The 9,796-nt window shown below is 38.9% G+C and overlaps 2 protein-coding genes and 1 non-coding gene across 4 annotated transcripts; 1 reads left to right on the forward strand and 2 right to left on the reverse strand.

Annotated features, from left to right (window-relative positions):
• Positions 1–1,753: 1,753 nt before the first annotated feature.
• trnae-uuc lies at positions 1,754–1,825 on the reverse strand. The gene has a single exon. It is a non-coding gene; the product is annotated as a tRNA-Glu (tRNA).
• Positions 1,826–2,745: 920 nt separating this feature from the next.
• On the forward strand, positions 2,746–6,378 carry LOC119894963 (arachidonate 5-lipoxygenase-activating protein). The gene is made up of 5 exons (XM_038707686.1): positions 2,746–3,029; positions 3,143–3,224; positions 5,097–5,167; positions 5,871–5,952; positions 6,068–6,378. The coding sequence occupies exons 1-5, from the start codon at positions 2,954–2,956 to the stop codon at positions 6,228–6,230; spliced, it is 474 nt and encodes a 157-aa protein (XP_038563614.1). The 5' UTR covers positions 2,746–2,953; the 3' UTR covers positions 6,231–6,378.
• Positions 6,314–8,512, reverse strand: LOC119894962 (mesenteric estrogen-dependent adipogenesis protein-like). 2 transcript variants are annotated; one of them, XM_038707684.1, is made up of 5 exons: positions 8,264–8,509; positions 7,997–8,151; positions 7,105–7,220; positions 6,825–6,989; positions 6,314–6,708 (listed from the first exon to the last, which is right to left on the reverse strand). In XM_038707684.1, the coding sequence occupies exons 1-5, from the start codon at positions 8,431–8,433 to the stop codon at positions 6,694–6,696; spliced, it is 621 nt and encodes a 206-aa protein (XP_038563612.1). In that variant the 5' UTR covers positions 8,434–8,509; the 3' UTR covers positions 6,314–6,693. The 2 variants fall into 2 exon arrangements, with proteins under 2 accessions (XP_038563612.1, XP_038563613.1); XM_038707685.1 differs by lacking the exon at positions 6,825–6,989 and having other exon boundaries at positions 8,264–8,512.
• Between the last annotated feature and the right edge of the window lie 1,284 nt (positions 8,513–9,796).

Consider the following 9,796-nt stretch of genomic DNA (forward strand, 5'->3'; position numbering starts at 1 on the left):
GTATCAAGTTATTTATTAGCCACAGTTTTGCACATATAGTTAGTAGATTAACTTTAACTTACAGTTTTTCACAATTGCTAAGACACATTGCTAAGAGACTTGAAACCTTCACCCATATTCTCAAAACTTGAAACACAAAACCCAGTCTTTAAACTATATTCACAAAACCCCTGACTCTCCTGGCAAAATCAAACACTTGTCTCAAGATCAAGATCTGTGCTCAAAATCAAACAATGCTTTCAAGCTATAAACACAGCCAGTCAATAGGTAAAACACTACAGAGCATTCTTTAGACACACGGCGTTCAGGGCGTGTAGTTACAGAAAATAAATTTTTGTGCAGAGGAAACACATTTTCCAATTTAAAAAGTATAGGAATCACAACTTAGTAATTAAATATATAGTATACTGCAAGTACCGCAAGCAATAAAGTATTGAATATCTGTATATTCAAATACAGTAAGCCCAAAGAACAAAGAAAACTATAAATGAAAAGTACTTTACACTCAAATGTTGTGCAACTGCAAAATGTTGCACTGCCAGCTGATGATTCTGCTGCTCACACTCAAACACAAAATTCCAACGACCACCCAGAAAAGAAAGAAGATTTTTGGTGTTATATGGCTTCACTACTTACAGCTTGGTCAAAGTGTGATATTGCCACTACGCTGGCCAGGGACTTGACCACATTTTGGTTTGATCACATCATTAGAAACAAGTGTGCAGAATTACGAGTTGCTGTGTGTAAAAGATGAAATCTATGTTGTAGTTGTGTTTAACCTTTGCTGCATGTATTTACCATTTTGCAACACAAGTGCATCACAGTGCAAAATGTGTTTTAGTGAGTGAGAATGTGTTTTTTAAAAGTTTTGTAAAAAGAGTGGATGAGATTTGCAAACAGTGTCTTAACTATCCAAACTTGTTTAAGGTTTTGCCTAAGGAGTGACTGATTCGACAAATGGGTTTAGGCCATTGAGCATTGGGTTCAGAGAATGGGCTTTAGTGTTGTAGCTATAGTGAAAAACTGTAATTATCAGCCAGAAACTGGAGCAAAACCATTACTGATTATAAAATCTGTATTAAAAGACGAATGGTCTTGTGCAGGTAGTCAGTTTCTGAAGAAATATTTAGAAAATTGAGCATTCATTGAGCATGAATATAGACTTGTAGACATAAGACATCCTTATCGACCATAAAGTGTTAGATAATATTTTCTTTGTTTATTCAGCAGAATACAATTACATAAAAATGCTCACTGAGTGTTAGTGATTTTTCTTTTATTTGTCTATGTATTAAAATGAGATTTAAAAATGTGGTGTTAAGCAAGATTGCAACAGAAAATAGAAAGTAATTGACATCTAACTTTGTATTGTTAGCAGGTAAACATGATATCTCAGCAGGTAGCCATGCATTATTGTTTTTAGGACATTATGTACAGTGTTGGTGTAATTTGCAGGTGTTTGGTAGTTGTTTTTCACAGCAGGTAACATGACATGACCAAAAACAAACAGAAGTTGTCTTTTATATTGGACAACCTGTATCTTAACCTATGAAGTTAGTTTGTTGATTCATAAATTTACCCAACAAGAATCCATACTGCCTTCATCGGAGGACCAAGAGAGCCAAGCTCTCTGTTTTTCCTGGCGTTGACGAGCCACCTAGCGGCCCTTACAGTGGCCACGCCAAGGTATTAATTGTTAAAAAAAAAAAAAGGCTTACAGCGCTTAATATCAGAAGACCATTCAAAACAGTAGTTCCCATACCGGGAGTCGAACCCGGGCCGCCTGGGTGAAAACCAGGAATCCTAACCGCTAGACCATATGGGACATACAGCTGATAGCAGCGCTGATGTGTTTTTACATAACACTATAGCTATAAATATCAGGTTTATTTGTGTAGCGAAAACACGAACACGCACTGACATTGAGTTTAGTCGGTTTAAAAAGATTCCTGTTTACATCCTGTGCTATCATGTTCAGTTAGTGCTGCCTTCTTCCTCCCTGTTGGCTTTTAGCCAGCTTTGTTGCTAGTTGTACCAACACTGCATTTTTAAAGCTAGCCCCTCATTTATCAACATGTATCTCCTGATTTTAAGTATGCCAAATGAATTATTAAATTAATCAAATTAAAGAGCTATCTTAAATTAATTTAATATATTTGCATTGTATTTGAATAAAATTTTAAAAAAGATAACAATTATATATATATTGTGTCTGCAAATAATTAATTATTAACTGAATTTTAAAAAAGCTTTACATGATACATCCATCTCTAGCCGATTTAATGACTCAATTTATATTATATTTAATGTATCAGTTAATGTCCACATGAACAATGTAACATTTGGAGGAGGGGGTAGTGGCTTTAATGAGATTCATTCCATCAAAGGGAAAAACGTACTTTTGTAAAGCTTTCTATGTATACAACATCTGTTGGGTTAAAATGTGGAGAAATTAAAGACAATAAGCAGAGAGGAAGCTGCATTACCATTCAAAAGCACATGCAGGTGCTGTTTGACTGTATCATCAGAATAAGCCAGTCATTGAGACAATATTGTAACCATGCATTGGTCATTTGCCAGAAATACTTTATAAAGGCACCTAGAAGAGCCTGTACCGCAGATGAACACTAAAACATACAATAACGGCAATGTAAAATTGCGTGCATGTGCATGCTGTCTGGTGAGTCTCACACAAACACACACAGAGGAAGTAGCAGGCAACTCATTTGCATCTCTCCGTATCAAGCCAGAGCACTATTTACATAAAGAGGAAGCCACAAACGAGTGTGTATGTGGAACGGTAGGTGGGATGCGGGAGTACCTGATGTGATAGAAGGACAGATCAGGTATATGCTCTGTGGCTGGCTGTGAAGACACACTTCTAGACGTCAAAGAGAAGCTCTGTCCCCCTCAGCATCTCCATCCACCTACTTCTACAGCTCGCGCAGTGATCATGGACTCCAGCACTACAGTGGTGGAACACATCTACCTCCTGGTCATGGTCACCCTCATCAGCGTAGTTCAGAACGGTGAGAAAAAGCAAGGAGCATCTTCTATTGCAAGTTACACTCCTATACTCTGAATCAGTAGGTAAAGATGTTAAATTACACTGTGATGACATTAATGATCTTTGTGTTTTTAGCGTTCTTTGCCCAGAAGGTAGAGAGGGAAGGCAACGGTCAAAATGCCAAAACATCTGCTTTTGAAAGAGTTTATTGTGCCAAGTAAGTGCCCCATCTTCAATACTCATTCCTCTGTTAATCCAATCCAAAATTTTATATCATTCCCCCCTTTAGAAGACGTAAAAAAGTTCAAGCTCAATGACTCTTGCAAAGTGGATTTCATTTTTATCAATCATTAACAACAGGGGCGCTTGAAATAAAAGAAAAGATTCAGGTTAGAAAAATAGCGTTGCTAGAATTAGAGCCCTTTTTTTCTGGTTGCCACCACATGATTAACATTCATGCAACTTTAGGTCTGCTCAACATCCAAGTTTGGGAACCACTGATCTAATCTATGCCAGTAAAACAACGAATGGATTTGTGTTGTTTTTGTTTCCTTCTGTAACACTCATTAACTTTCCCTTTGGGAGTCCACATTTGCCTAAACCCTTCCAGATATGGGGAAAATGCTGCTACAGAGCTCATTTTACTGCTTGCTGGGAAAGCGCCAGCAACCATTAGGAAAACTTATTATTTTTCCACCCTCAGTTAGGAGATTCCTCAGCATCTGCAGGTCCTGTTAAAGTTAAAACTGCTCATATACTTGCAGCCTGTGGACGTTTCAAACTGGTGTCTTGTTCTGTTTCAAAATCACTTGGCACATAAACGTTGGCCAACTCAATGTTAAATTTACCAGACTACTTAGATTCCTCATTTCAACAATCAAACAATTACTCGATTAACTGATACATTTTCTACTATTTTGTTAATCATTTTTTCAAAGATTTGCTGCTTTTCTCTGCTTTCTATCATTGTAAATCGAATGTGATTGTGATTTTGGCCTACTGATTAGAAAATCTGAATACGTCACCTTGGGCTTTGGGAAATCCAGCATTTTATAGACCACGTGATTAATCGGTTAATAAAGACAATTGCAAACAACTTCTCACACTTCATTGCTTAGATGTTCTCTTCTGGTTAAAGCTTGAAAGTCACATCTAATATTTGCAACTGACATAACCGCTCTTTGTTAGTCCATGAGCAACAGTGCACTTCCTGAAATATCTGAGCCACATCCGGTCTTGAAGGTAACGTGAGGATTTCAAAAAAGTACAAACGTTGTAAAATGTGATGCAAACATTTGGTGACAGTTTAAAAATGACTCGTCCTTTTAATATATCTTGTTAAATATGCTCTCTTTATATTTCCAATTTAGAGCAATGACTAAACTCAGCTATAAAGTACGGTCAGTTTAGGGAGTGTTGTAAAGTTGGGACAGTTTTGTATATCGTACTAGAAATCTTCCAAACCAGTGGTTTGTTGTTGTGACCCCATAAAATGAAGCAAAGTCTACAAGTGACCCCTGATCAGGTGTTATGGCCTTTGTGTGGACATGAGTCATCGACCAAAGACAGATTTTTCTTTCTTAGATTGTTTATTTTAGAGGGAACAGAAGTAAAAGTATCAAGTGTTTCACAAGTCAATTGCAAGAAATTGAGAAAGATGTCTCTTGATAAATTAATCTTGGTTGAGAAACATTGTTCTGAGGTATGGTGTTTTCAGGATAACGGATTGACGGACATGGCTCTGTGTAACACTGTACCGACTATTGCAATTTATTGCAACAGCTAGTGCGTGCTGACTGTGTGGGCTCAATTTTTCCTGGCTTCCCATTTCAACTTTGTTCCACCAATACTCAGACAGTCACACTGCATGTTGCAAGCTCATGCACTGTTTTAGCCTTAGGATCTTTTATTCTCACAGCCACTCCTGCTCTGCAATTTCAAAACATTTCCAAACAGCTGTAGAAAAAAGGGCTCAGCATCAGTCAGCCGTGCTGTCTGTAACAGATTGGAGGATTGCTTCATAGTTTCTCATTGCAGGTGAATCTTTGAAATGAGCTGTTTTTACAGTCCTTGTTTACCCTTCTTTTAGTCGTAACTGCATGGATGCTTATCCCACGTTCCTGGCAGTGATGTGGTGTGCCGGTCTGTGCCTCAATCAAGGTAATCATTAATCAGTTACTGTGAAGGAGACAGTCACACTTCCGTAAGGTAAACAGAACACATCCACACAGAGTAAAGTCAACCAAGGGAAAACAGGCAAACATTCAAGTGTAGTTTTGGTTCTATATATGTCAGATCTATCAGTAGGTAACTTCTTTACCAATGTTTGAGAAGCAGCACATTCAGAACAGCATCTACAGTCAAATTAGTAACATTTAACGTTGTTACAGCCTCCACTCTTCACAGAAGGGGTTCCACAAGATGTTTTGGAGCCTGTCTGTAGAGACTTTGTTCCAATTCAGCCACAAGAGTATTAGCAATTTCAGGCACTGGCATAGGGCAATCAGGCCCAGCTCACAGAGGAGCTGGATCTGTGCAGGCCACTAAACTAGGAAAAAAACATTTGTCCATGGACCTCACTTCAGAATATTTTTTCCAGGAATGTTAACCTTTTATACACTTAAATCTTTCAGAAGCAGCCCTTTGAGTGTTTAGATCAACACTTTTTTAATCCATTTTTTCTTTTAACAAAAGACTTTATGTACGTGCAAAGGAAATAATACCGGCCAATACCTGAGAACTTCACTGGTTGCCATGTTTCAACACATATAAAACACATTAGAAAACAATTTACAGTTTGTAGAATGTCTAAAGCAGGAATTTCAAAAACATATCTGCCAACACTTTTTCCTTTTTTCTGCAGCTACTGCTGCCTTTGCTGGGATCATCTATCTTGTAGTCAGGCAGAAGTACTTTATTGGATACATGGGACAGACCTCTCAAAGGTAAATTAACACAAGTGATCTGTGTGTGTGTGTGTGTGTGTGTGTGTGTGTGTGTGTGAAATGAGAGGCATGGTCTAACCCAAAGTTTTTTGTTTTTTTTCAAATGTCTTTGTAGCACCCCGGGCTACCTGTTTGGAAAACGTGTCCTCTTCTTCCTGTTCCTGATGAGCATTGTGGGCACGTTCAACTACCTGCTGACGCACTACTATGGCAGCAACTATAAAGAATACGTAGAAACCATCACCAGCGCTGCATCTGCTCTTCTGCTCATCCCCTAATCCGGTGTGGGTCCCATAATGGCAACAACACTTCCCCACATGATCTTACCTGAAGAGAACTGTATGAAACTGAAGTCAAAATCTGTGTTTTGTAAAAGAGCATTTATTGTATTTGGGTTTGGTAAAAAATAAATTTTCATGAACAAAAGTCTTGATCCCTTTAACCCCTCATACAACAGTTGCAAATCAAGTGAGGTAAATGGCAAAACAACACCCTTAGAAAAACCTAGATACAGAATTGGCCTAAACAATCAACATGGCATTCTGAATTTCCTTGTCAGTGGTTTCCACCCACTCAACATTTCAGGACCCAAAGGCAATTACAAGGTTGTTCCTGCAGTCCCAAAGAGGTAGGCCAGTCCTTCACCTGGCAGGTTGGTATTACAACCTTTCATCTGTTGATCAAGAAACTTTCTTGAGGAAGCAGACTACATCACAAACGTCCTCCATCCTTGCTGCTGGCTCATATCGGCCTCAACTTTAATGGTAACATATAAGAAGAGAAGACAAGTCAGATGAAGTTCCCGTGCACACTGACAAATCCAGAAAATGTTATGATTAACATCAACATCTCATAAGCAGAATAAGAGACACCTTAAATGTTCTTTTACTGAAGCCAAACTGGTGTGGGAAGTCAAAGAAGGCATCAGAATAGTATTTGAGGGTGAAGGAGGCATCTCTCCACACAGGCTTGACTTTTATTGGTTTGTCAGTAACGTTTTCTGCTGCCCAGCTCTCCAGCAGTTCACTCAAGTCAATCTGACACAGAGAAACGTCACTTTACCAATGCCAACCTCAACAAATCATTACAAAAACAAAATAACTCCTGGAATGTGTTGAACAACATAAAAAGGGACCATGAATTGCTGCTTACATCAACCCTGTAGCTTTCCCCAGCAACAGAGGCGATGGTCCAGTCCAGGCCTTTTTCCATCTGCCACTTGATGAAGGGGTTGTTGCCATCGATGGACAGCACATACTGCTGCAGCACTGATAAAGGGTTTAGGATAATTCATAATGAAAACAGCGAAGAAGAGAGAATGAAGAGTAGGAATGGGTATCGTTAAGAACTACCAGCAGGTGCATAGCACAAAAAGTTCTCTATGGGCCCCTACCTACATGTGCAGCTATTCACACCTGAGGCCCCTGTATTTTCAGTCCCCTTTTTCCGCCCAGTCCTCCACCCCTAACGAGCTAGTCAAAAAGTGTGCATTTCTCTGCATGTATGTGATGCAAAATGTTTGGACAGATTGCTAGTGTTTCTGCCCTTACAATCAATGTATCCACACCTTTGAACCTGAAGTTCTCTCTGCCATCATCACTAACTAAAAGTAGTGTCTCGTGTGTGTGTGTGTGTGTGTGTGTGTGTGTGTGTGTCAGAGAGAGAGAGAGAGAGAAAGAGAGAGAGTAGCCTACACACGCTGCGCAAGAGTTCTCTCTTCTGGACTGGGAATAGCAATACTGTGCTGCCATTGTAATTTCTCTACTCCACCCAATGCAATTGTCCCAAGCTTGAAAGCCAGCATGAGTCAACCCTGCCACTGAACTGGTTGACCCACTTTGATAATGCATTCTCATAAATGAATGCAGGCTGTTCACTAGAGATAAAAGGATTTAACAATATACAGATTATTCCATCCAGAGCTTTAAAATACACACTAGGTTAAAAATGCACAACTTGTGCATGATAAACCTTTTTGATAGACCCTTTTTCACTGTGTAATCAATTCAGTGTAATTACATACAAATTGGACAGTTTAAGTCACCTCTGGCTTGCTTGGCTGCCTTTTTCTTGGACGCTGAAATCTTTTTCCTTTTTCTTGTCTTGTCTTCGCAGACAGACCCCAACAGATAGATCCTCTTGGACAGCAGACTCTTTCTCATGCTGGTGTACTCCCATAGATCGTGCATTTTAAATTTCCTGTGTTGGAAAACAAATCGGACACTTTCATTCTAGTTTGTTTGTGTGTATAAATATGTGCATTTATACCGGACGTGTCCCCCACATCCCATGCAGTTGTCTTTTTTCTCACCTTCCCAGCGAGTTCTGGAAAACAATTTTCCCTCTGGAGGAGTTGATTGCATCGATGAACACCAGGCTCTTCTCCGGATCGCTGTGGACTCTGTAACCCGAGCCGAGGACCTCCACGGAGAAACCGTCCGGAGGATTTCTCAGGAACTCTTCTACTTCTGTCGCTGTCATCCTGCTGGGGGACACTGTTTATCCTCACGGCGTCACGCTCCTCTGCTGGTGCTGTAAATACTGTCTGACTCAAGTCTGCAGCTTTAATAAGGTCCAACCACTGTCAAGGTACATGTGTTTACACAGTAAGACTTCCGGTTTCCTTTGGCCAAAATAAAACAGGAATACTTTTATCGGTTGATAGTTTAGGTCATTCATCAAGCAAAACATCTGCTGCTTTTGTTTGGAACACATCAACTGTAAAAGTATCAATCAACAATGCCTAGATTAAAGGCCTAGAGGCCTATATAATTGTATAATTGTAAATTGTTTTAAATTAGAATGTATTTCGAGTTTTGGACGGTAGGTTGGATATAACAAGACATTGTGAAGACATTATTTTGGACATATATCTGGAAAATTGTAACCGGTATTTTTCACCATTTCCTAACATTTAATAGACCAAACAATTAATCAGTTAATTGAGAAAAAAAAATAATATTTGGCTAATGAGCAAATAGCAAAGTACACAAGTAAAGATAAAACTACTCAGAGAATTGTTGCTTATTTCAAGAAGATTATGCTCTGCAAATGTAAGCAGTAATGTATGAGTATCAACTTGGTTGACATGGTGTCTGAATAAAAGAAAATATACTGCTACATAACAGTAATGTGTTCCGATGGCTAATTTTTCTCCTTGATATTGTTCTTCACACCAAAAGTAATAATAGTTGCACTTTTATTTTGAAGGCAAATGTTTTTGCTTTCTGTGTTGTTATACATGAAGTGACCTGACCTATTTGTAATGACACAGCTCTTCCAAAGGTACTTTATTAACTGATCAAGGTTCTTCCATAAATACAGTAGCCTACATAAATAACATACATGCATAAGTAAGTAAGCAACTAGTAAATGATAATTATAAATAAACAATTAATGTACAAATAAATTAATAAGAAAGTCAAATGATATTTTGTTGAGACTTTAAGACCAATGATGCCAGAATGTACGACTTTATGGGAAGCCACTTGAAGGCAACATTTGGCCTTGTGCTTGGAAATAACAGGAGGCGGACCCTTGAACTCTTGAAGGAAAATTACTGCACTTAATTTGAAACACTGGTGGGTTCTGAGACAACCTTAATGTGCTGCAAATTTGTGTTTCATATCAACAACCTTTCCTGCGTGGGCCCTACAGGCTTTTCGGATCAGCTGCAGTGCCTTTGGTCATAAGCAAAGCTTGCTCAGACCTAGTTTTGCTGTAGATGAACACGTGGTGGACTAATTGCTTTCTTCATAAAAAGTGACACCATTGTGTTAGCGTGAATCACAGCAGCATATCCGCTCTGCGCATAGAGCACTCACACTGATTCCTTAACGCTGCT

The sequence above is a fragment of the Micropterus salmoides genome, unplaced genomic scaffold (genome assembly GCF_014851395.1).
Source record: "Micropterus salmoides isolate LMB-PRFRI ecotype aquatic unplaced genomic scaffold, ASM1485139v1 Ms_hic_scaffold_9, whole genome shotgun sequence".
NCBI lineage: Eukaryota > Metazoa > Chordata > Actinopteri > Centrarchiformes > Centrarchidae > Micropterus > Micropterus salmoides.